Here is a 27,267-nt window from a genome sequence, read left to right as displayed (position 1 = left end):
ACCTGGGTTCTTTTGAAGTTCATTTTATGAAAAGGAAAAAAGACAGGAGATCTGTTCTAGATTAAAAGAGAATGAAGAGATACAGGAACCAAATGCCATGTGTGAACTTGTTTGCATCGAGGCTTGAAAAAAAAACTGTTGATTAGAAAACATTTTGGGGACAGTTGGATAAACTTGAGTATGGGCTAATTCTGTGCTATTAAGACATTGTTAACTTTCTCAAATGTGTAAATAATACTGTGCTGTAGAGAAGAATACCCTTATTTTTATGAGAGTTGTGCTGATGTCCTAGTGGTAAAGTGTCATGATGTGTGTAACTTTGAATAATTGGAGGGAAGAAACATACACATATATGGCAAATCCTTAACAATTGTTGAACTCAGGTGGATGGTATACAGCATTTTCTGTAGGCTTAATTTTTTTCATAACTAAAAGGGGAAAATCCACCATTTCTGGAGTCTCATAGATACAATTAAGCTTTAGTGTGAGAAGGCTGGTAAAGAACAGTACATTAATTGAACTGAGAGAATTTGGTGTTAGTCATTTCTGTAAGGGAAGAGTAGAAATAAAGTATAACATCTGTCTTGTCCATATGCTCGATTTTATTGTATTTGGCATAGTGCACTTGAACTTTCTAAATAAAATACTTTCTTTGTTTCCTGGTTGGAAGGATGAGCATATTGGCTTATAAACATAGTAACTTTTAAAGCCCAGTTGTTTATAAATGAACTTGGAGAAAATTTTGTGGAGAACCTTTACCTTAAAGGAGTTAACGTGTATCGTGTTTTTATTTGCATAGTGGAAAGAACCCCATTTAAGCTATGCTTGGTCACAGACCTAGAGAAAGTTCATGGGGAAGTAAAGAGTAAGTTTCACTAGTAAGAAAACCTTTTTATTTATTAAAAGCCTTCAGAATGTGTTCAGTTAATGTCTAGCAAAAATTCGGCAGTGTTTGGTATAATTTTTGAAAAACAAAAATGCTTATTCGGAACTAGTACAAATACTGATGAGTTTTGTCTTTTTTCCTGCCAATGTCACTTCTGTATTAATTTGTTTTATAGCTTATATTCTGAAATTTTAAAAAAGTTTGTATTGTTTTATCAGGTGGGTTCTCTGTGAACTACTTTGTGCATAGGCAAAGTGATTATTTGTTAAATCATCAAGTTACATGTGAAAAGAACTGTAATGCTTTAAGATGGTCGTACAAGTATCTGAAGATCTTAATGTTCATAAACCGGTTGGTTTTGGTAAGAGAAAAACGTTTCTCTATCTGACATTTGAATTAAGGAGAATTGTTTCACGGCTCTATTGCGTTATTAATGCAAGTCTGCTTAAGTTTAGTATGAAGTGCATAGAACAAGTATCAAGAGGCATTTTGACCCAAAACTTTCTTGAATTTGCTGGGCAGTGATGGGTTTAGTATGAGTAATATTTTGTGTGTGGGTGTTTTTGCTATATAATTATGCTGACATATTATAGTCATATGTCTCTCCTTTCCTTCCTCCTCTCTGTTGTCTCCCTGGTATGCAGAGTATTTGATTTCCGACACTGGAGGACAACAGCTCTCAATAAGTGACGCTTTCATCAAAGGTAATTTTATAAAAAGCTGTATGTGGAATGGTGTCTCTTTTGTTCATGAGGATATACTTAGGGCTTAGCACATTGATAGGCACAGAGAAGGTGCTGAAAATATATTTGATTATGGTAGTATGGGAACACAATTTTTAATATGTATAGTGATTTTGAGAGTGTTGAGAACCAAGAATGTAAACTCGGACTTGGTTTGCAAGAAGGAGGTCTCTGATGTGAAAAGTAATTGTTTAAAACTTTTAAGTAGAATTTGAACTTAATTCTTTTAAAGACATAGTTTACACTTAACTATATTGTGAATATAATATTAAGTATTGATATACATCTCATCAAGGATTGTCACATTTGTCAAAAAGCCCACAGGCAGATCTCCAGTTAAGGATGCTGCTTGTCCTGTGGAGTGAGGAAGAGAAGTAGGCAGGAGAGGATAAAGAACTAACTCTGCTGATAAATTTCTTTTGGACACAAAAGGAGAATAGAAAAGTATTAGCCTTCTCCTATTCCTTCCCCACTTAGCTTAGCTTCCTAGAGTAAAGACATTCTTAATTGGTCCATAGTACTCCACTGGTTAGGCCTCAGATAATGGGAGAAAATTTCCCTTCCTTCTTGGCTTCCAGGGTTTCAAATCAAAGAGAGAAGGCAAGCTGGTACAAGGAGGCCACTGCAGCTTGTCTGATAGCTTGACAGTGCTTCTAAATTCACCTCCAAGCATCTGGTTCAGCTAGAAGTTTACAGAGTGGCCCTTTATGTAATTGAAATGTGCAGTTCTTGTATTTCACATGTCATGGACATATACTTTACTGTGTAATCTGCTGGGCTGTTTGGTAGAAGTTTTTTTGTTTGTTTTGCTTTTAAGAGGGGACAGGTTAGAGAATTTTTGTAAGCATTTCCTACTTCTTTTCTTTCCACTTATTTGGTCAGATTATTCAATAGTTATTTAGTGAACATATTTTTTTCGTTAAGCATTTATTATTAATTTTTTGTCTTGATCTGTTTTCACTCATCTTTAAAAAATTTAAAGATTTTACACAAATTCTACATAAATACTATTTATTATGTTTTAATATTTATGTTTTTGAGTCTGTCTTGCTAAAATTTTGTTAAAAAACCTCTGTGCCAATATTGAAAGAGAAACACTATTGAGGATTGTCTGAATAGACTTTCTACACTGTCATCTGTTGTTTTAGGATATCTGAGCTGAGCTTCTTTCTTGAAAATTCGTCACCCACGCTATCATGTGTTCTGCCAGCATTTAGATTTCTGTTGAATGCACTTTTCAGTTTGTGATTTTTTTTTTTTCTTTCTATTTTTGAGATGGAGTCTCGCTCTGTCACTCAGGCTGGAGTGCAGTGGCGTGACCTTGGCTCACTGCAATCTCTTCCTCCTAGGTTCAGGTGATTCTCCTGCCTCAGCCTCCCTTGTAGCTGGGATTGCAGGCATGTACCACCACACCCAGCTAATTTTTGTGCTTTTAGTAGAGATGGGGTGTCGCCATGTTGGCCAGACTGGTCTCAAAACTCCTGACCTCAGGCAATCTCCCCACCTCGGCCTCCCAAAGTATTGGAATTACAGGCGTGAGCCACCACGCCCAGCCCAGTTTGTGATTTTAAAGGGGATATTAACACCCTCCTTTTTAAAAATTGAAAAGAGAAGCAAAAGTTTCATTTTATTTGCTTTTCAGAAGCTGTGCTTATAATTATTGGCTTGAGAGTCTTAGTTACGTACGTTTGATTTTCACAGTTTCTGATTTTGGCGGTTGCCAATTACTGCTCTTCTTAATTCTTGCATTTCTGTATTTTTAGCGTATTTTACGTATTTGTATGTATTTTCTTATGCATTTTTTTATATGTTTATTACATGTTCTTGCCTTTTTACGCCAATAATTTATGTTGGCTAACTTAAAACATTTATAAAGAGAAAGGGCCATTTCTAAATACATGAGTAGGTGTTATAAAACAGGACAATGAAGTAATAACTTATTTTATATTGTACTTAGAATCCTTATTTAATCGTCGAGTAGAGGAAAAATCCAAAGAGCTGCCTTTCACACCTTTGGGCTGGCATCATAACAACCTGGAGCTCCTAAGGGAGGAGAATGGGGAGAAACAAGCCATGGAGAGGTTGCTGTAAGGAAATGAAATTTTAAATTTTAATTTTTCACTTTTATTATCTTCAGTGACTTGATAAGCATATGCATCATTCCTCTTAAAAAGGGAGGTATTTTTCTTTTTCCTTAGAAAGTAAAGAATACTAAGATTACTTAGGAAATAAAACCTATTTTGACTTGTGATTACATTTCTTATAAAACCAAGAGCCCCAACTGGGTGCGGCAGCTCATGCCTGTAATCCCAGCACTTTGGGAGGCCGAGGCGGGAGGATCACAAGGTCAGAAGGTCGAGACCAGCCTGGCCAACATGGTAAAACCCCGTCTCTACTAATAATACAAAAATTAGCCAGGCGTGGTGGTGTGGGTCTGTAATCATAACTACTCGGGAAACTGAGATAGGAGGATTGCTTAAACTCAAGAGGTGGAGGTTGCAGTGAGCTGAGATCACGCCACTGTACTCCAGCCTAGGCAACAGAGCAAGACTTTGTCTCAGAGAAAAAAACAGAAAAACCAAGAGCCCCAAACTCTGCTTGTCTGTCCCCATTTTACATGTTAAAATTTCATTTCAGTCAATTGCAGGGAACTTCTTAGTGGAAGATATTCAGATTTCATTTATATGCAAAATCCTTAAGGTATAGATATAATGAAAGAATGATATTGACCTAGAAAATCTTATCTCTGAACCGTAATTATGTTTATTTCTTTGTAGACTGTTTTATCATCAGAATTATTGTCTCTGGCAGTATTAACTATGCCAACTTTTTTCTTATAATATTTTTATAGTTCAGCTAATCATAACCACATGATGGCACTACTCCAGCAGTTGCTCCATAGTGACTCACTGTCATCATCTTGGAGGGACATCATTGTGTCATTGGTCTGCCAGGTTGTTCAGACAGTCCGACCTGATGTCAAGAACCAGGACGATGACATGGATATCCGTCAGTTTGTCCACATCAAAAAAGTGAGCTCTGCTAATGTTTTACTAATACTAGGAAGTGATGAGGCAGGACTGATTATAATTTTTCTCTTAATGGTAATCTAAAAAGAGTCATTACCCTGAGGGTTGCTAGATGAGGAGTAGGAGGTTTTGCTGTCTGCCTTGTTTGTTAGCAGTGCACTTAGGAGTCATGGAAGCCACGCATAGGAAGTGAGAGGTGAATGGAAAGGATGAGTTATATCGGAGATGGGTTGGGAACTCAAACCAATACAGGTTCTTCCTTACTTGCTTCCTCTTCTTGACACGTCAGCTGTGAGAAACCCTATTCTCACAGATTATGATCACTGTTCTGAGGAAAAGCAGTGGGTAATTTGCTTTATTTAGATCAAGCTTGTCCAACTCGTGGCCTATGGGCTGCATGCTGCCCAAGAGTGCTTTGAATCCGGCCCAACACCAATTCATAAACTTTCTTAAAACATTATGACATTTTTTGTAATTTTTTTTTTAAGCTCATCCACTGTTGTTAGTGTATTTTATGTGTGGCCCAGTATAATTCATTTTGCAATGAGGCCCAGGGAAGTCAAAAGACTGGACACCCCTGATTTAGATAGTAATGGAGTCCTGTGTGTGCTTTTTCCCTGTGATATTTAACTTAAACAGTAGTGTTAACCGCCACATGGCGCTAGTTTATTCAGTCAGTGAGTACTTTAGAGTCCTAGTATAGTACATTAGAGAACAGGGGATGGGAAAACAGAGTCATGCAGAGATGCCGTTGATCATTGGTTGAAAGGAACAATTATTTCCTGAAATTTTTTGTTCTTATTTGATTACACAGTAGTTAAAAAAAAAATGGAAAGAAATAATAGCATACATCTGACTAGATTCTAAGCATGTTATTATTGAATTTTATTGTTTTCTTAATTGTTCCATTAGATCCCAGGTGGAAAGAAGTTTGATTCTGTGGTTGTCAATGGCTTTGTTTGTACCAAGAACATTGCACATAAAAAGGTAATGTGATTCAGTTCAGCAGTGAAGTCCAGCAAACCATGGCTGTGTGCTTAGGTAACAAGCTGGGGCACCTTAGTCATGGAAGAAATGGACAATGGACAATGAAAGGCAGCTGTGTCTGCCATAGGGGTGAAATTTGGTAGGTTCAGGGAAGATTTCCCAGAGCTGAGGATGAATGGATTGGAATTTGAATAATGGGAATTCACCAGACAGAAGGAGGAAGTGGGGAGGATCAGGCTTCTAGATCAATAGAATGATAAGATACTAGCATTATTTATCTCCTGATCCCATTACATTGTAGGGAGACAGGGTTTCTTTAGTAGGCTGGAGTCCTTCCAGAGGCTTAGCATTCTAAAGCTGATAGCTCTTCTAGTGCTAGGCTACAGAGCTGTCAGTTTTCTTCTGTTATCTTTCTCACCTTATGTCTTTGTAGCACTAGCACAAAGGAGTGGAGTGAGATAACTTGGGGTATTAAGGAGACTCTGAGCTCCTAAAGTGTAATATGGGCAATATAAATGAAGCTGGAAGAAACAGGCAAGAACTTTATATCTCATTAAAGGTCTTGAACTTTATTCTGAAGTCTTTTGATTCTCAAAGTGTAGTGTACATACATTGAGATCACATGTGGACCTTTTAAAAATGTCTGTTCCCAGCCTAACCCCTAGAAATTCTCATTCAGTAGGTTAAGGGCAGTGGGAATATATGAATGTTAGGGAAATGGTGGTACCGTTTTTAAAGTAGCCACTAGGCCGAGCGTGTAATCCCAGCACTTTGGCAGGCTGAGGCAGGTGGATCACAAGGTCAGGAGTTTGAGACCAGCCTGGCCAATAGGGTGAAACCCCATCTCTACTAAAAATACAAAAAAATCAGCCAGGCATAGTGGCGTGTGCCTGTAGTCTCAGCTACTTGGGAGGCTGAGGCAGAAGAATCACTTGAACGCGGGAGGTGAAGGTTGCAGTCAGCTGAGATCATGCCACTGCACTCCAGCCTGGGTGACAGAGCGAGACTCTGTCTCCAAAAAAACAAAAAAAAAGATTCATGAAAATTGTTAGTGACCATAGATAAATAAAAATATGCTTGGCTTCAATTGTTTACTTATTGCATATTTTATTGCAATAATTCCACATTAGTCAGTATTTCTACATAGAGTCTTACTAAAACCACACATTACCCTTTAAAGGAGAACTTTAAACCAAATTAAATGATATTTGTTGAATTAAGAGGTAAATATGTTATGCCTTCTCAGAAAGTGAAGAAAATTTGTATGTAGATGTGGTGGAAACATATGCATGAATGACTGACTTGTCCCACTGATTAGAGATAGTCTTTGATTTGTAGTTGCTACAAAGTGTCCTGAATTGAGTTTCCCAGCTAGTGAGTCACTGTTTTTGGAACTGTTTGCTGTTTGGGGTCCATTAACTTGGTCAGCCTGAAACCTCAATTGCTATTCTGCCTGTGGCTGTAAGGTTAGGGTATATTATTTGAGTCTCTGCTTCTTGAGATGCTTTCACATTTTCTTTTTGAACTTCATGTTACCTATTTTAGCTTGCTGCCTTAATGATTGGAAATGTTTTCTGTTAGAAATATGTTCAGGAGGCATTTTAATTCTTTTCTCCCTCTTCTCCTCTTGAATTTTAGAAAGACTGAAATATGCTTTTAAAGTTGCTTATTTCTTGGAGTTTGTGAAGTAACCCGTTATTAAATACTGCTCCCTCCGTGCACACTCAGGGCATGATGTCTCTTCTTACAACATCAGAAATGAAAAAAAAAAGTTAAGAGAATAGAAGATCAAAGTAGTATTAAGAAAGCAAAACCAATTTTTGAAGAATTTTGCGTTGTTCTGAACATATTATTTGCTTTGAAAAAATGTAATACCGTAAAAGAACTAAATGAGAGTATTTTAATACTAATATGAGATATGTTAAGTTAGTAGGAATTATGAACAATATAGATTTAAAGTTATAATTAAAGGAGGGCTGTAAAATGCAAACCTTTAAAAACTTTAACAAACTGTTCTTTTTTTGTAGATGAATTCTTGTATTAAAAACCCCAAAATTCTTCTGTTAAAGTGTTCCATTGAGTATCTCTACAGAGAAGAAACTAAGTTTACTTGCATTGATCCTATTGTGCTTCAGGTAAGAATTTACTACCGAAAATAATAATTTGGAGGGATGTTTGTGTATCATGATGCTTATAAATTCTTAATGATTTTGACTTAATTCTAACTGATTAAATTGGATAGGCAAACTTGATAGCTTACCAAAACCTCTGTCACTCATTATTTTTAAAGTTTCAAAGTGTTAAAGGTAACATGTAACTGTTCAAGAATATAAGGAAGAAAAGGTGAAAGTCCAAATACTGGTTTCCCTTTCCCACTTAATCCAAATACTAGTTTGGATTAAGTATTTAATTCTCACAGTAAATCAGACCGTGAGAATTTCTTGAACTTAACCAGATTTCTAATGCAATCTCTGGTTTGTGATACAGTTTATGCTACTAAAACACATTTCTAGAACACCAGTTAGCTTATATGTAGTTGGCAAACAGAATAATGTCAGATGGAAGTTGTGTTGGTTTCTAAGTGGTTTTTCCTAAGCAAGGAGGCCCCGAAGAGCTGCAGTAGGTTATAACCCTCAGCCGGAATGGAAAACAGTCTCAGCTCAGCTGCTACACAGGCAGAAACCCTTCCAGCTCTATTTTAAGAAAGTAAAAGTGAGCTTTTGCTTGCAGGGCCCTTTCCCCAGGGAGGTACACCCACATCTCTGGTTCTTGGTAGCTTTACTGCTCAGAGCTCCATTTCCAGTTGTAGCATTGCAATAGTTTTTGTGCATTTAATTTCACTTGAGGCAGCCTCATGCCATACGAAGCTCTCTGCCTAGGCTCTCCGTGATTCCTCTTAAGGTACCAGTTATTATTTTTGTTAGTGCTGAAGATATAAAGTTGCATAGGTTTAAAGTTTTCTGCCCCACCTCCTTTTCTGCCATAAATGCTGTTAATTTTGTTTTGTGGTTATTCAAAATGGAAGCTTTTTAGGAATGTGTATATTATATTACAGTGGAAACACTTATTTTGGATTCCAGAAACATTTAGGAAAAGTATTACTTGAAAATTCCTAGGTAAATACATTTTTTCAAGAGTGGTAGGAGCAATCACTTTTGTCCTAATTTCATAGATAACAATAAGAGAAACTGAGTTGTAGTAAAAGGGACGGTACTTTATAAAACTCTGCTGTATTACTTAAGAACTCTGTGAGCTGGGGCTGTTTTCTCTTTGGAATTCAACTGTGCCATCAGTAAAAATGATGGTTTTTTTTTTTTTTTTGAGACGGAGTCTCGCTCTGTCACCCAGGCTGGAGTGCAGTGGCCGGATCTCAGCTCACTGCAAGCTCCGCCTCCCGGGTTTACGCCATTCTCCTGCCTCAGCCTCCGGAGTAGCTGGGACTACAGGCGCCCGCCACCTCGCCCGGCTAGTTTTTTGTATTTTTAGTAGAGACGGGGTTTCACCGTGTTAGCCAGGATGGTCTCGATCTCCTGACCTCGTGATCCGCCCGTCTCGGCCTCCCAAAGTGCTGGGATTACAGGCTTGAGCCACCGCGCCCGGCAAAATGATGGGTTTTGACTAGACATTTTAGTAGAGAACTCTAAAGGAATAAAGGGAAATACAATAATTATGTTCATGGAACCTAAGATAATTTGATGCTGGAGGTTTTGTTGATTCCACAGAAGATTGTCAGCAGAAGACTTTCACATGATCAGATCAGAATTGCTTTGACTGAGATGCATCCTGGTTGCAGAGATGTTAAAATTCGTAAAATTGTATGTCTTGGAATTGATGAACTAGGTTAATTGTAATCTACAGGTGTTTGTTTACTTAAAGTTATAGCTAAATTTATTCACATTATTTACTCTACTTTTACAATCAGGTTAATAGGCTAAAGATTTTTTGTTAGAGAGGTATGCTCTGGGGGGTTGTACTTAGGAAACATGGTTTAACTCACTAACAAAGCATCTTGTTCATCAAAACTTTCAAACATAGTTTTTATTATACCTTTAACTCCTGCCCTACTTAAACTTCTTAGTTTAAATTGATAGAAAATATCAGCTGATTTGAGCTTTTTCTGAATTGATAGAAAGTACCAGCTCATTTGAGTTTTTTTATCTGATGTGGAATAACGAATCAGAGAAGAAGCTGAAAGATAGATATTCAGAAAAAGGAGGATGAGAAACAAAGGTCAAGGAGATAATTAGCCTGTGACTTTGTACTTTCTTTAAAAGGCCAGGTCTACTAGATCTCTTAGTTCACTACTGCTGTGCTTATGGCCTACTTTCTGATACTCTTCCCTTGCTGAGCTTGGACAAGGCCTCCTTTTTGACATGGTATTTCATGAGTAGTCATGATAGTTGATTAGAATTGAAACTGGAAGGAAAGTTATTTGTACTACCACAGGCAGAAACTTAAAAAAAAAAAAACAAAAAAACGGATTCTGATTGTACTTTATTAGAGCTGCACAAATAAAATTATTTTAAATGCTGTTAAATTACAAGTTAGTGAGTAGGAAATTAACACATTTTAGGAAAAAAATCCATTTTGTTAATAATAGGAGAATTTGAAATAAATAGTATCAGTAAAACAAAGGCAAGAAGCAATATACTTCATAATAGGGCAAGTTTACTGCAGTGAGTAGGCTCATCCATTGTGGGTGGTAAGGGACGTGAATACAGTCTTGCTCAGAAAACTCTTTGGGCACATGGAGTAGGAGTGGCGAACGTGCTCATGTTTAGTTGTCTCCCATCTGGAGCCCAGAAATATTATGAAGCAATTAGTGAGTTGTATTGTTTTAACTCTGGTTGTTATTTACAATATTCATTTCTTTCTTATTTTTTCTTTTTTTTGAAATGAAGTCTTCCTCTTGTCCTCTAGGCTGGAGTGCAATGCCGCAATCTTGGCTCACTGAAACCTCCGCCTCCCGGGTTCAAGCTATTTTCCTGCCTCAGCCTCCCAAGTAGCTGGGATTACAGGTGCCTGTCACCACGCCCGGCTAATTTTTGTATTTTTTAGTAGAGACAGGGTTTCATTGTGTTGGCCAGCCTGGTCTTGAACTCCAGACGTCAGGTGATCCGCCCACCTCGGCCTCCCAAAGTGCTGGGATTATGGGCGTGAGCCACCATACCCAGCCACAATATTCATTTCTTTTGAAATTAAACCTTTGTGATAAAATTATATTAGCATTATGTTTGAGATCTTTAACTGTGGCTGTTCTAGGTATTATATATATATCTGTTGGGAAATTGGAATTAGGAAGTTGCTGAAATAGCATCTGTTAAAGAGTTATTTATTCAGATATCCAGAAAAAGAGATAACTCATTTTGGTTTCAGAATGTAGAGGAGAGAATTCATAACCATATTAAAACCACTTAGGGCTGGGCACAGTGGCTGACACTTGTCATTACACTTTTGGAGCTAAAGGCAGGAGGATTGCTTGAGGCCAGGAGTTCAAGACCAGCCTGGGTAACATAGTGAGACCCTGCCTGTCTCTACAAAAAAAATAGAAAATATTAGCCAGGCATTGTGATGTGTGCCTGTAGTCCTAGAAGAGTGAAGCAGGAGGATTGCTTGAGCCCAGGACTTTGAGGTCACAGTAAGCTATGATGGCACCTCTGCACTCCAGCCTGGGTGACAGAATGAGACCCCATCTCTTAAAAAAAAAAAAAAAAACAAACTTAGAAATGGCTTTTATTTTGGGAGTTTTGAGGTTAGGTTTTTTTGTTGTTCTTGCTTTTTTAACCTCTGAACTAGCTAATTGCATTCTTGGCTTTTAAATTAAGAATTGAAAAGCTTTCAAGGAAAATTAGTTGGAGAATGGAATTTCTTCTGAAACTGTTGTTAGCATAATCAAGTTTAGAATGACGAATGAGATTCTTACTTTGAATTAATTTGCTTACAGACTTACTTGTGGATGAAGAAAATTTAGGCTAAGATTGATACTAATAGTGAAGCTATCTCGATATTTTAATATGCCCATATATTGCGTTTTACCAGGTGTGATATTTCTGATTTATCTTGCTTAGGAAAGAGAATTCTTGAAGAATTATGTTCAGCGAATAGTTGATGTTCGACCCACCTTGGTTCTAGTTGAGAAAACAGTGTCTCGGATTGCCCAGGACATGTTATTGGAACATGGTATTACTTTGGTCATTAATGTAAAATCGGTGAGTGTTTTTATTTTTCTATTTATTTTAAAAAATTGCAACTTTTAAATTTATATGTTCATATGGTAGGTATACAAGAATCTTAGTCTTTGCTGTTCCATACGTATTGAAAGTGGGACAGAAGATACGGCACCTATTTCATTAAGACTGAGAATCTCAGACTGGAAGAAAGTGTAATTGATTATGTAATGCTTATTATTGATGTCTACAAGACCAAACGTGAAATGGACATTAGTTAAATCACTAGGTATTTGTTGATCCTTCGTTTTCGTTGGAGAATTGCTCAAGCAGAAAATGTTCTCTCCCTTCAAAAGTTTACCCTCTGCAGAATAGGGGCCAATTCTAGGAAGTTGTTTTTTCTCCTCACAGCATCTTGTGGTAATCCATGATGCTTAAATGCATTTTGATAATGTTATTAATATGAGTAAGGTTTCAGTGGGCACATATTGATTACTAAGCAACTAAATATAGAAGAATCCGGAATAAAAAAATTCATCATATATTTATTAAAAAGGAAATTTATTGTGAATGTTATTTTTTAATTTTTCCATCACTTTTCCAGATTAAATTTACAAAGATTTTTATTCTTCTCTAGTTTTGTAATATAATGTTTTTGTGTTTTGTAGCAAGTTTTGGAACGAATCAGTCGAATGACCCAAGGTGATTTAGTGATGTCGATGGACCAGCTGCTTACGAAACCACACCTGGGCACTTGTCACAAATTTTATATGCAGATATTTCAGTTACCTAATGGTGAGTGATCTTTAGCATAGGTTGACCTGAGGAAAAGAGTTAACTTATCACTACTACAATGTTTACTTACTAGGAAATATCTATTAATAGTAGGTGAGGATAGGCAACTGTGGTCTTACTCATATAAGAGTTTTTCTTTTGCAGATGTTAACAGAGTGAATTAATTCTATTTGGACTTCTGGATTGCCACCTCCACCATCCTAACTTTTTGTTTGTTTTTATTTGTAGAGCAAACCAAGACGCTGATGTTTTTTGAAGGTTGTCCACAACACCTAGGCTGTACAATCAAGCTGAGAGGAGGCTCTGATTATGAGCTGGCTCGAGTTAAGGAGATCCTAATATTTATGATCTGTGTTGCTTATCATTCTCAACTAGAAATCTCCTTTCTCATGGATGAATTTGCTATGCCTCCCACGTTAATGCAAAACCCTTCATTCCATTCCCTGATTGAGGGACGAGGGCATGAGGGGGCTGTCCAAGAGCAGTACGGCGGAGGTTCCCTCCCCTGGGATCCTGACATCCCTCCTGAGTCTCTGCCCTGTGATGATAGCAGTTTGCTGGAATCGAGGATTGTGTTTGAGAAGGGTGAGCAGGAAAATAAAAATGTTCCACAGGCTGTTGCCTCTGTGAAGCATCAGGAACATAGCACAGCAACTTGCCCGGCAGGTCTCGCTTGTGCTTTCTTTCCACCTGTACCAGAATCGTTGTTGCCACTCCCTGTGGATGACCAACAAGATGCTTTAGGTAGCGAGCAGCCAGAGAGTTTGCAGCAAACAGTTGTGCTGCAGGATCCCAAAAGCCAGATAAGAGCCTTTAGAGACCCTCTACAGGATGACACTGGATTATATGTTACCGAGGAAGTCACCTCCTCTGAAGATAAACGAAAGACTTATTCTTTGGCCTTTAAGCAAGAATTGAAAGATGTGATCCTCTGTATCTCCCCAGTAATCACATTCCGAGAACCCTTTCTTTTAACTGAAAAGGGGATGAGATGCTCTACCCGAGATTATTTTGCAGAGCAGGTTTACTGGTCTCCTCTCCTCAATAAAGAATTCAAAGAAATGGAGAACAGGAGGAAGAAACAGCTACTCAGGGATCTCTCTGGACTTCAGGGCATGAACGGAAGTATTCAGGCCAAGTGTATTCAAGTCTTACCCTCACATGAGCTAGTGAGCACTAGAATTGCTGAGCATCTGGGCGATAGCCAGAGCTTGAGTAGAATGCTGGCCGATTATCGAGCCAGAGGAGGAAGAATTCAGCCCAAAAATTCAGACCCTTTTGCTCATTCAAAGGATGCATCAAGTACTTCAAGTGGCAAATCAGGAAGCAAAAATGAGGGTGATGAAGAGAGAGGGCTTATTCCGAGTGATGCTGTGTGGTCAACAAAGGTGAGCCAGACCACTTTTTGATGCTCCTGTACATTAGGATGTGTTGAATGACTCCTCTAAGGCAGGCTAAAAAATCAGTTTGGCAGACTGCATGCAGATTTGTGAAGTATTTCTTCTCCTATGCTATTTTTGTTTTTGTCTTGAGTCTGCCGGCTTATGTGTTACTTTAATACGTATGAAGCAGAATTGTAATGAAACTGGGTTTCAGGGTTTTAAGATGAGCTTATAGTAAGCTAGGCAGATCCTTGAAGTAAAGGGAAATGTGGTGGAGCTCCTTAAAATTTCTGACAACATGACTTGGATGTAGTATGATAATCCTGGATCCTAGTGTCAGGGAGTGAGAGATGGAAACTTATTGTAGGAAATAGATGTGTTTTTTTAAAAAAAAGTTAGCAGGAAATAGATTTGTTTTCTAAAAAAAGTTAGCTCTATTTTTTTTCTTTAACATAAAACATTTTATCTTGTTATTTAACTATGACAGTGACCTTTTTCTTTCTAGGCATAAGTTGAGAGCAAATTAAGGAAGGTTTATAGATCTATTATTGATAATAGTAGCAGTAAAACTAATTAACAAATCCATTGCTAGATGAGGAAATGCAATTGTTTAATAAAATGAAAAGATGTCCAATTTCACCAGTAGTCAAGGAAGTGCTAAATAATATATGTTCAATTTCACTAGTAGTCAAGGAAGTGCTAAATAATAGTGGTGCTAAATAATTTTTTATTTGTGAGACTGGCAAAAAGGAAAGTGATAAAAGACCCATGGTTAATGATGGCATGGAAAAACACCTTTCATAAATTTTATGTAAGCTTATACAAATGTATGTGTATGTACATTTGTATAAATTTATACAAATTTATAGAAAGTGATAGGAAGGTCTCTTATTAATTTACACATACATGTATATGCCTTTGACCCAGGACTCTAACTTTTTATAATCTATCCTGCAGAAATAATTAAGTGTGCTTATATAAGGGTGCTTTCATTTTGTAAGAATATATGTACAAAGATGTTTATTGAAACAGTTTAATGATGAGCAAGATCTCAAGTCATTTAATGACTTGGATAAAGCCCATAATATATTTGAAGTGTTAAAAAGTAAGTTATATTTTAATATGTTTTGCATTATTCCATATTTATAAAAACAAAACCCCCTGTGTGTACTTAGGTAGGAAGTGATGTGTGTATGTGGGACAGGTGTGTAAACTAGCAAAAAGAATAGATATTTTAAAACCACAGAGTCAAACTGCTCAGCTTCAGTGGTAGAGGAGAATCATAGGAGGAGAGGTTTTGTGTGTTTTATGAACTTCTTCATATGCTCCTGTACTATTTCAATTTTAACAGAGAGCTGGTTTTCCCTTTGTAATGATCAAAAACAGGCATAAGCATAGATAAATATACACCTTAGAATTTAGATTTCTGGGTGTCTCAGATTGATGTTATTATATTCCATCAGTTCAGATTGTTAAATATGGATATATTTAATTTTTCTTCTGAAATAATTTAGTGCAGTTTTGTAAATTAAAGAGTAAGTTAAGAAAACAAGCTATCTAGACATCATTTTGTGCTTTTAAGTTTAACTTAAACTTTTTGGATTGTCTTTTCTCAAAAACCAACTGCCCTTCTTCCTTTTATTTAGTTTCCTATAGTTGTAAGTCTTGACCAGAGCCCCTACAGTGATAATTGGAGGCTTTACAAATAGAGTGGAGTGTATTTGGTGCATTGGGGTTGAATGTGGTTGCAGTCGCTTGCTCATCCATTCATTACTACTTTTAAATTTAGGTGGACTGCCTGAATCCCATTAACCACCAGAGACTTTGTGTGCTCTTCAGCAGCTCTTCTGCCCAGTCCAGCAATGCTCCTAGTGCCTGTGTCAGTCCTTGGTAGGATTTTTTTCACCTTACACTATTCCACTTAAAAACAGAATTCCAGCAATTAAAAACAAAAACAAAAACAAAACAGTCATTAGGACCTGTATTTAAGTACATGGTCATATGTGAATTGATAGAACTTTTAAACTTGTGAAGTAAATGTGAAAATACATGTTTGTTCATGAGTAGAAGTAAATGAGAGTACATTAAGAGTGAAAAAAATGTGAGGGATAGAAGAGAAATTTGTATTGGTTGACTTTCCCTTATCTGAAATGCTTGGGACCAGAAGTGTTTTGGATTTAATATTTTTTCAAATTTGGAAATATTTGCATATACTTAATGCGATATCTTGGGGATGGGACCCAAGTCTAAACATGAAATTCATTTATGTTTCATACACACCTTGTACACGTAGCCTGAAGTTAATTTTATACAAGATTTGTAATAATTTTATGTATAAAACAAAAGTTTGTATACATTGAACCATCAGAAAACAAAGGTTTCAGTTGTGGAATTTCCCACTTGTGGTGTCATGTCAGGGCTCAAAAAGTTTCAGATTTTGGAGCATTTTGGATTTTGGATTTTCAGATTAGGGATGCCCAACCTGTACTTAAAAAGGCGAGAAAGTTGACACACAAAAGCTTGTTTAGAAGCATTTTGGTGATAGTATGTACAATTTAGGCAGGTTTCCTTCAGGCATAATTTTTATAAAAGCAGTCAACCTTTTGCATTATTAATGGGTTTTAGTCTAAAACTTAATTTTAAATAGATTGATAAAAACTGAAGTATATTTTATGTTTTAAATTATTTGTTTCAGATTCCTGTCATGAAAACCTCACACAGATGTACACAGCCTTACATTACGTAGTTCACCTTTAGTTTTAAAAGTACTGTGGAACATAACTGCCTTTTTGGGGGCACTGTTTCCATGTCAAAACATATTCTGTGTTTTAATTTTGGATACCTGAAACACTTATTTCCAACAGTGAGCTCATGTTTTCTTCCAGTAGTATAGCTTCAGCAGGCAGACTTGGGGCTGGCAGAGCCCATAGGAATTTTCTCTGGGAATTTATAGGTCAAGGCTTGAATAAGATGTGGATTTCAGCAGTTATATAGCCAGACCGTCTTGTGAGCATTTATAGGTTAGATTAAAAAGGAATTGGTACTTTAGCAAGAACTGCTGTTTTCTATGCTCAGTAAAGGCATGGTCAAGAGAGTAGGAGACAGGAGTCCTGCATTGTGTTGACAGGGCTTAAGCCTTTGTAAGGAAACCTTACCTCTTCTTAACTCAAATCAGTTTTACTCAATTAATATTATAATTTATGCATCCTCATTAGTTTCATAAGATACTAGTGGATTGGGAGTGAAAAAATTGCTATAGTGTGGCAAGTCTAAACTTGTTTTATTGGATGAGCTAAAACCTGTTTCATAACAACAAAGAACATTACCTGCTTTAATACGTCATTGAAAGTATCATACATTTAATAGGTAATTATAATTTGTGGTCTCATGAAATGTCTTTGGTGCATGGTAATTCTTATGTTTCTAAGAGGTGGTTTCTTCTTTCAGGATTGTAACAATGGAATTTTATGGAAAGAATGATCTTACATTAGGAATATTTTTAGAGCGATACTGTTTCAGGTAAGAACATATTTCTTCCTTCTGTTTCATTACACATTTTTGACGCTGAAAATTTCAACCTAAAACGTAAACATGAGTTGGATGTCAGGTGACTGTTACATGATCCTCACTTTCATAGTGCGTATCAGAGTATATAATTCAAAGAAGTAATCTATTTCATATTTAAACTGAGATCTCTTATCCAGAACATTCCTCATATCTCTGCCCATCTAATTACCCTACCCTCGACATTTTTCAGATACCTGTTTTTTACAGTGATTCAAATGAGAGGTAAAATGTTGGAATCATCTAGACCTCAGTTTAAGTCTTAGCATCATCACTCGCCACTTACATGACAAAGCCCTTTACTAGTCCCCTTTATAGGGAATAACAATCCCCAGAATTGTTAGAAGGTAAAAGGAAATGTTTTAAAATTGTTTGGCAAATAGAAGGTGCTTAACAAGTGGAAACCGTCACCATGCTATAGCTGAAGACAGAATGTTCAGTTGCAGGCTCAGAACAGCATGAGTACCTTGTGCAGATTGCCCACTAGTCATGCTGCACTTTGACAGTGGTTCTGATTTCTGTTTCATGCTTAATATGAGAAGGGCTCTTTTGTTTGTCAAAGGCCTTCTTATCAGTGTCCAAGCATGTTCTGTGATACCCCCATGGTACATCATATTCGGCGCTTTGTTCATGGCCAAGGCTGTGTGCAGATAATCCTGAAGGAGTTGGATTCTCCAGTACCTGGATATCAACATACAATTCTTACATATTCCTGGTGTAGAATCTGCAAACAGGTAAATAGACCCTATTACTATATTTTATTTGCCATTTATTTCTTTATTTGTATAGTTTTTTTTTTTGAGGGCAAGGTTTCCTGTATTATATTGGATTCGTCATTTGTCATTTAGCTCTATTTGTCATTGTTATTTTACCTTCCATTGCTGTATGTTCAATCTAGTATTTGTTTTTTGAAGATCTCTTCTTAGGAATGTGTCAGTCATTAAATAAAATACAAGTACCTTGTACAGTAAAGTATCTTGAGGTTGTATCTTGACAGTTCTCAATTATGTTTGTTCATTCAACAAACATTTAGCACCATTTATGTGCCAGATACTGTGCTAGGCCCTAGGAAAAAAAAAGAATACGGAGTGACTTCTGTTCTCTAGGGAAAGAGACAGATTTGTACAGCAATAACTGCAGTATATTAGGATATTTGTATAACAGATTTGAGCCTGTATCAACATTTCTGTCCACATACAGATGAGACCATTTTGAAATTGATCTCTACTGGTTTTTATGTACATTCTTGAGAAAAGGACACGTGTTTTATTTTTTCTTTGTGCCTTTCTTTTCTAACTCTGGGGCAAATATTTGGTGCCAATATTGTTTTTTTTTTTTTTTAATATATGATTTTTATCCAGACTGCTTGCAATCTGGATAAAATGTTCCAAATTTAACTCATTGCCTTAATTGGGTTATTTCTTTTTTTTTTTTTTTTTGAGACAGAGTCTTGCTCTGTCGCCCAGTCTGGAGTACAGTCATGTGATCTCAGCTCACTGTAACCTCTGTCTCCAGGTTCAAGCTCTTCTCCTGCCTCAGCCTCTGGAGTAGCTGGGACTACAGGTGTGCGCCACTACGCCCAGTTAATTTTTGTATTTTTAGTAGAGACAAGGTTTCACTATGTTGGCCAGGCTGGTCTCAAACTCCTGACCTCGGGTGATCCGCCCGCCTTAGCCTCCCAAAGTGTTGGGATTACAGGCGTGAGCCATGGCGCCTGGCCTTAACTGGGTTATTTTGAAGTGTGCTTTTGGACGGCACATGTGGGAATTACATATAAAATAGCATGACCTACATTAATCAGTGGTAGAGAAGGGCAAAATCGAAGTTGCACCTGCATCAGCAAACATACAGACATAAAATTATTTCTAGCAATTCTCAGTCTTAGTTTCATACTTGTTCTTACAGACTTTAGTTCCTATTAGATAGCTGATAATAGTTTGTTGTAGAATATGTTAACTGGGTAGACTGACCATCATTGTAAATGAATAACTTAAATTTGATCTTTATGACTTACATGCTTTGCTATATGCACTTTATTTTAAAACAAAAACTTGTGTTTTTTTATGCTAGAAAGGAAAAGGTAAGTTTTGTTACACTAAAATGAAAAACTTCCAGTGTCAAGGAAAAATACAACATATATGACTAAACATAAATATATGTACTATCAAATTTCTGTAAGCCATGTTAATAGAAAAATGGGCAGAGGACATGACAATGCAATTTAATGCAAATGGTTACTAAACATGTACAAATAAATGTTATTCATTAGTAGTCAAATAAGCACAAATAAAACTAGTAAAATCTCGTTAAAAATTTTTCTTTATGGGATTACATTTCAAAAATTTCAATTCTAATTCCTAGGATTGGGTGAGAAAGTGGGGGAAATTGTTATTCTTAAATACTGTTGGAGACTGTATACACTGGTGCACTTGTTTTGGAAGATAATGTGGCAAAAATTATCAAAGACCATATAAATGTTTATGCCCTTGGACCTACCAATTCCCACGTTTATTAATTTGTCCCAAGGGAATAATTGTGGATATTTGTAAATATGTATATACAAGGATGTTCATCAGAACATCATCTCAGTATGGAGAAACTTGTAATGTCTTAAAGGCACATCAATAAGGATTGGTTAAATACATGTCCATTTAATAGGATACTCTGTGGCCATTTGAAAAGTTGTGCAAGAATATTTTATGTGGGCAAATATTCACGATATATTGCTAAGTAAAAGATTATGAAACTAATTATAGGAGTTTTTATTTACAAATATACTGGCTGTGTGCATGTGCATGTGTGTGTGTATATATGTATATTTATATGTGTGTGTGTTATATATGTATAGTAAAATCCATCAAAAGTGAACATATACTAGTATATTGATGTTGTTGGTGGGTTTATTGGTGATGCTGCTCTCCTCCACCACCCCCAACTCCACCCACTTTGAACTTTTCATTCTTCTCTCAATTTTCTGCAGTCAGTATATGTTACATTTGTATTAGAAAAGAAAATGTTGGCCGGGTACGGTGGCTCACACCTGTAATCTCAGCACTTTGGGAGGCTGAGGCGGGTAGATCATGAGGTCAGGAGATCAAGCCCATCCTGGCTAACATGGTGAAACCCCATCTCTACTAAAAAATACAAAAAATTAGCTGGGCGTGGTGGCGGGTGCCTATGGTCCCAGCTACTCAGGAGGCTGAGGCAGGAGAATGGCGTGAACCTGGGAGGCAGAGCTTGCAGTGAGCTGAGATCTGGCCACTGCACTCCAGCCTGGGTGACAGAGTGAGACTCCGTCTCAAAAAAAAAAAAAGGAAAAAAACAAAAAAAGAAAAGAAAATGTTAATTTTTTAAAAAGAGATTCTCAATATGTGATTAGGTAAACTATTTTTGCTGAATTTCAGGTAACACCAGTTGTTGCTCTTTCCAATGAGTCCTGGTCTATGTCATTTGCAAAATACCTTGAACTTAGGTTTTATGGGCACCAGTATACTCGCAGAGCCAACGCTGAGCCCTGTGGTCACTCCATCCATCATGATTATCACCAGTATTTTTCCTATAACCAGATGGTGGCGTCTTTCAGGTAAGAAATCCTAGGAATCTTGTACATGATCTCAGATCTCATAATCCCTTAAGAATTTTTTAACATTTTTCACTTGTTACTAGATTGAATTAATTTGTGGGATTCCCCATTTCTACACTTATAAATGCAGAGGACCAGACTGTATTAAGAACTTTCAGTATTATTTTATTTACTTTTTACCCTACGAAATAGTTATTTTCCTCACTTACAGAGCTTACGATCTGAACACTTACAGAGCTTTCAAGTGATGGAGTCATGATTTGAACCCTGGTCAATCTACTACCAGCCTCACTCTTTTTTTAAAAAAAATTTTAATATAAAAATTTTAGAAAATTATGAGACAGGATCTCATTGTTACCTAGGCTGGTCTTGAATTGTGCTCAGGTGATCATCTCGCCTCGGCCTTTCGAAGTGTGGAAATTAGAAGTGTGAGTCACCATGTCCGGCCCTGGCTTAACTCTTAACCATTGTTTTGTCATCTGATGGCATCTGAAAGTCTGTCAGAATGTTTGCCAAGACATTAACCATCAGAAAGATAATCACATATTTCTAGAACTAAAAGTCTGTGTTCAAAGAATTGATAGTTGCCATTGTGGTATTAAATAATTTGAGAAAACCTTCAGGTTCTGCCTTCAAAATATATCCAGAGTCTGAGCACTTTTTACCACCTCTACCACTGCCACTTTGAGCTGAGCCTCTGTTATCTTTCACCTGGATTATTGTAGTAGCCTTAGCCAGTCTCCCTTTGGCCTTAGCCTCTTCTCAACACAGCAGTCAGAGTGGTTCTTTTAAGGGGCAGTCAGCTAAGGCCACTCCTCTGCTCTAGGCGCTCCAAAGGGTGTCTTTTTCACCTGGAGTAAAAGCCAAAGTCCATTTACTGGCCTTCAGTCTGCCTGCTCTGGCTGCCTAGGACCTCTCTGCTCTTACCTCCTACTACTCTCTCTTCACTCATCCTGCTGCTGCCCCACTGGCCTCCTGACTGGGCCTCAGGTATGTCAAGTAGGTTCCTGCCTGGGAGCCTTGTGCTTGTTCTCCCTCTTTGAATTGCTCATTCCCAGATACCTGCTTGTTGCTTCCTTGCCTCTTACAAGTCTTTGCTCACATTTCACCTGCCCTGACACTCTCCCATCCTAGCACTCTGCTTCTCTTTCTTGCTGTATTTTTCTCCATAGTACTGAACCTCTGATATGTTTTGTTACTTGAATTTATTTTATTTGTTACCTGAATCTTGTTTTTCCTGAATTATGAGAACAGGAATTGTTCATGTTATATCCTCAGCACCTAAAACAGTGTCTGGCACATAATAGACCCTCAGGAGATATTTGCTAATTAGAGCTTATTTCCTTTTTTAAGCAAGAGCTTTTAACCGTGCATGTAGGGCCTTGCCGGGGAGTGAGGTTGTAGCATTTGTTGGTCAATATAAACCCTCAGGTGGAAAGGAAACAAAAGACTCTTGAAAAATCTTCAGGCGCTGGAGAGGTACTGAATACCTACAATTAGATGTAGGTATTTTAGTTTCCTTATTAATAGGGATGGTTTATAGCCATCATTTTTGGTTTTACAGCAGATAAGGATAACTTCAAGGGATAAATGATGGTACTACAGTGTAATGAAAGATAAAGCAAAATCCCTTCAGAATTGGGGAGGATATTTATTGTAAGAGCTAAAAATTATCTTTAATATCTTTGTGATTGTTTTAAAATGCCATTTTATAGAAACTTTTTCTCTTATGCCTCATAGGATTTAGTTGAACATCATGATACAGCTCTACTCAAGATATTAAACTATTTTTCATTTTCTATTGGTCCTTGTATTTTTTTCTGTCAGTTATTCTCCCATTCGGCTTCTTGAAGTATGTGTTCCACTCCCCAAAATATTCATTAAGCGTCAGGCCCCATTAAAAGTGTCCCTTCTTCAGGATCTGAAGGACTTCTTTCAAAAGTAAGTTCAGTTTCTTTTATCATTTTTGTTTGTTTATTTACAGCTATTTTAAAGTATCAGGTTTGTTCATTTTACTTTCTTTGAAAATGTAAATAGCTTTTCTAATTGTCTGCTATGCATGCTTGGTGTACAAAAAGAAAATTGTAGACTTTATGGGAAAATAATAAAAAAGAAGCCAAACTCTCTTAGACATAACAACTTAAAATTTTGAAGTACATTCTTTTAGGTCTTATTTGCTCTGCAAAACTGAATGTAATTCTTAATTAGGTAAAACATTATTTTAATTATGTTTTGCATGTAACTTTTTTTTCTATTTATGTGAAATAGAAAATTTGATTCACCCTTTCTAAAGTGTTTAATGTTCTCTCTATTGTTAGAGTTTCACAGGTGTATCTTGCCATTGATGAAAGACTTGCATCTTTGAAAACTGATACATTTAGTAAAACAAGAGAGGAAAAAATGGAAGATATCTTTGCACAGAAAGAGGTAATTTCTTTCTTTGGTAGAAAATTCAAAAGTTAATTATTAACTTAATAGAAGTTTATTTTGGGGTATGTCTGTATAGGTCTCTGTCTCCAGAAATTGTTTCTGTTCCTTGTAGATGGAAGAAGGCGAGTTCAAGAACTGGATTGAGAAGATGCAAGCAAGGCTCATGTCTTCCTCTGTAGATAACCCTCAGCAACTACAGTCGGTCTTTGAGTCACTCATTGCCAAGAAACAAAGTCTCTGTGAAGTGCTGCAAGGTTGGAATAACAGGTGTGATTTTGCAGTCTGGTTTTCTTTAATATTATTGCTGCATTTGTTCTAATATGATATATTACAACTTAAAAATCTTTAATTATGGATGTTTCATTTTGTGCTCTAGTTAAAGAAGCTTTTGTTTTCCATCACCCTCCTTTCCTCTTTATATTTTAAAATATGTGTGCTATATTTTAGGTAGTTTGTGAAGATGTAAAAACCAAAGAGGAGAACAGCCTTTGATGCTGTTTCTAATATAATTTGAAACAGTGTTGTTCAGATGTGTGTGCTGTTGAATTGTTTTTAACTGAAGTAGTATGCCATGAGTCACTGTTGGTTTTTGGCCAGCAATTTCAAATATATTGGTATGTTTATCTTATGCCTTTATTTCAATATTTATTTTTTAGAAGTATTTTTCTTTATAATAATTTGCTATTTTTTTTTTACAACTATAGTTGATAGGAATGGTTGATAACAAATGCTCCTGGTTAATTAGATATGGCAAAAACTTACTCTTATTTATATATAACTTTAAAGACAATGGTTAATTCAAACAGGAAAACTTTGTGATTTCAAAGTTGTAAAGAGAAAATTTATAAACAGCACTCAAGGTGCAGAAACAAACCATAACTATATATATATATATATATTTTTTTTTTTGCTTTTGGCCACAGGTTGCAGGACCTTTTCCAACAGGAAAAGGGTAGAAAGAGACCTTCAGTTCCTCCAAGTCCTGGAAGACTGAGACAAGGGGAAGAAAGCAAGGTGTCAAGTGTAATCTTATCTTTGGTCCTTAATCGATAGAAATATAGTTAGTTCCATTTATAATACTTAGCAGGGATAGTTTAATACATACTTTAGTAATGACATCCAGCAGGGTTTTCCATTTTGAATTTGTGAGGTTTCACGGAACTATGACCTGGATTACTTTTATGTTATAACCTGAAATAAAATGATCGGTTATAATTTATTTATTTGAAATGTTTTTAAAAACTACAGTTTGCTGGCATCACCGGGGGTGGCATCATGGTGACAGCAAGTGCTACAAAGGAAAAGTCGTGGATACTCTGAGTATATAATAGGGTCCTCATTTATTTTATACTCTGCAGTTTTAGGTGTTTTTAAAATCTCTCTGCTTAAATAAGAGGTTTTTCTTAAGGTATTTGAACTGTGTCCGTTCTTTTTCAACTGTATTAGTTTTCTCTTGCTTGGTGATCATCCAAAACATTGGCCAAAACCACAAATTTATTATTTCACGGTGTCTGTGGGTCAGAAGACTGGCAAGCATGACTAGGTTCTCTGCTCAGAATCTGACACAGCTGAACTCAAGGTTTTGGCTGGGGCTTCTGTCTTATCTGAGACTCAGGGTCTCCTACTCATTCAGGTTGTTGGCAGAATTCAGTTTCTATTAGTTGTAGGATTGATGTCCTCGTTTTCTTGCTGGCTGTCCACCGGAGGCCATTCTTAACCCCTAGAGGCTGCCTGCATTTCTTACCATTCAGTACCCTCCATCTTCAAAACCTGCAGCAATGTGTCAAACCTTTCTTTTGCTTTGAATCACTTACTTTCTCTGTCTTTGATCTATAGACACAGATTTAAGGACTCATGTGGTTATATCAGGTCCATCTGGATAATTTTCCTATTTTGAGGTCATCTGATTTGGGGCCTTAATTACATCTGCAAAATTACAGAAGTACCTAAATTAGTCCAGATGCTTCTCAACTTCTGAGAGGTTGATGTTCTGATAAACTCATCATAAGTTGAAAACATCCAAAAGTATGTTTTTGACTTAAATATTTTCAATTTATGATGAGTTTATGTGGATGTAACCCCATCATAAGTTGAGGAGCATACCAGAGGCATAGTGGTTTTGTGACATTGTAAAGTTGGAAAATCTTAAGTCAGACCATCATAAGTCAGGGAATGTGTATGTGATTAATGGAGAAGAGATATGTATACACCAAGGGCTGGGAATCTTGGGGCCATATTAGAATTCTGCCTATGACACCACATTTCACATGAATTAATGTCAGCTTATTATAAGGGCTTCATGTTCTGATATCATGAGGACTTTGAGGGAGTATTTTCTTTTTGTACAGTGTGTAGTATTTGTAGAATATTTTCATGGAATGATGGATCCAGGTACTTAAGATATTTTTGTTATTTAGTAATATATAGTGAATTCTTCCTTTTTGTCTCATAAACAACTGTGTAGAAACACACAGATGTTTATGAGACAAAAAGGAAGTTTAGATGAGAGTAAGAATTAAGGCTACTGAAGATGATCTTTGTGTTGGTATTTGCCGACTAGTGTGGAGCTGTTAATGACTAGCACAGACTTCTGGTGGCCTTTCCATTTGCTCACTGAAGAAACTGCAAAGCTAGTAGTGTAAGCATGTAGATAGATACAGAATTGAAAATACAAAATTATTGAATAGATGATCATCTTTTTTGAAAGATTGAAAGTTGATTTGAAATTCTGTAGCACTGTCCTTAATATTTACAGTGGATGGTCCCCCGTTATCCAAGGAGGATATGTGCTAAGACACCTCAGTGGAAACATGAAACAGCAGATAGTACTAAACCATATATGTACTGTTTTTTTCCTATGTATGTGTACCTATGGTAAAGTTTAATTTATAAATTAGGCCCAGTAAGAGATTAACAATAGTAATAATAAAAGAGAACAATTACAATAGTATGCCCGCATCACTGCTTTTGCGCTTTGGGACCATTAAAATAAGGGTTACTTGAAAACAAGCACTGCTGTACTATGATGGTTGATCTGATAACCAAGACAGCTACTAAGTGACTAAAGGGTAGATAGTGTGTACAGTATGTTACATGTTTAAATATGTTACTTATATTAATGAGTTTATTTATAAATAAGTTAATGCAGATTTAATAACTTTCTCTGTTTTAATTTCTAATAAGGTAAAAATTTCTAAGGTAAACAAAAGCTAATTAAAAATATTAAGGGGGTTTTTAGTAATTTTTAAGGGTGTAAACGGGTCCTGAGACCAAAAAGTTTAAGATTCACTGATTAAAAATTTTTTTGAATGTGATTTTCATGTTTTCCATAAGAATAAAGTATTTACATCTCTACAGGTAAGTGCGATGGATGCATCTCCACGGAATATTTCTCCAGGACTTCAGAATGGAGAAAAAGGTTGGTCCTGAGTCTGGTGATCACTTGCCATTGGATTTAAAGAAATTTCTTATTGTATAAGTTGTTTTAAACTGTTTGAGCAGTTTTTCTGATTCTGTTGTTCATAGACTTTCTTTACTTCCTGTAGAGCACTTGTAATCCTATCAGATTATCATACAGTTTATTGCAATAAGATAAATCAGATTATAGAAATACATGAAATATAATGAAAGCTGCTATCAGGGGAAGAAAAAACAGAAAAAAGTAAATTGAATTTGTTTTGCTTATTACAAAGTCAGTCCTC

General features: G+C 36.4%; 1 protein-coding gene across 1 annotated transcript in view; it reads left to right on the top strand.

The window, feature by feature from the left end:
* Positions 1-27,267, top strand: part of PIKFYVE (phosphoinositide kinase, FYVE finger containing) — a 94,284-nt gene that overhangs the window by 47,192 nt on the left and 19,825 nt on the right. The window contains exons 13-29 of the mRNA XM_011949826.1: positions 1,531-1,590; positions 3,587-3,716; positions 4,481-4,661; positions 5,571-5,645; positions 7,673-7,780; positions 11,714-11,854; positions 12,481-12,607; positions 12,836-13,995; positions 15,779-15,879; positions 17,437-17,508; positions 18,116-18,287; positions 20,958-21,136; positions 22,964-23,077; positions 23,455-23,563; positions 23,679-23,833; positions 24,490-24,580; positions 26,924-26,984. Of these exons, the coding sequence (XP_011805216.1) occupies positions 1,531-1,590; positions 3,587-3,716; positions 4,481-4,661; positions 5,571-5,645; positions 7,673-7,780; positions 11,714-11,854; positions 12,481-12,607; positions 12,836-13,995; positions 15,779-15,879; positions 17,437-17,508; positions 18,116-18,287; positions 20,958-21,136; positions 22,964-23,077; positions 23,455-23,563; positions 23,679-23,833; positions 24,490-24,580; positions 26,924-26,984 (3,036 nt within the window). The remainder of the gene's footprint in view (positions 1-1,530; positions 1,591-3,586; positions 3,717-4,480; positions 4,662-5,570; positions 5,646-7,672; positions 7,781-11,713; positions 11,855-12,480; positions 12,608-12,835; positions 13,996-15,778; positions 15,880-17,436; positions 17,509-18,115; positions 18,288-20,957; positions 21,137-22,963; positions 23,078-23,454; positions 23,564-23,678; positions 23,834-24,489; positions 24,581-26,923; positions 26,985-27,267) is intronic.

Source organism: Colobus angolensis, unplaced genomic scaffold (assembly GCF_000951035.1).
Source record: "Colobus angolensis palliatus isolate OR3802 unplaced genomic scaffold, Cang.pa_1.0 Scaffold30, whole genome shotgun sequence".
Lineage (NCBI taxonomy): Eukaryota > Metazoa > Chordata > Mammalia > Primates > Cercopithecidae > Colobus > Colobus angolensis.
The sequence above is the reverse complement of the archived record's forward strand: the minus strand, read 5'-3'. Positions and strand labels throughout refer to the sequence as shown.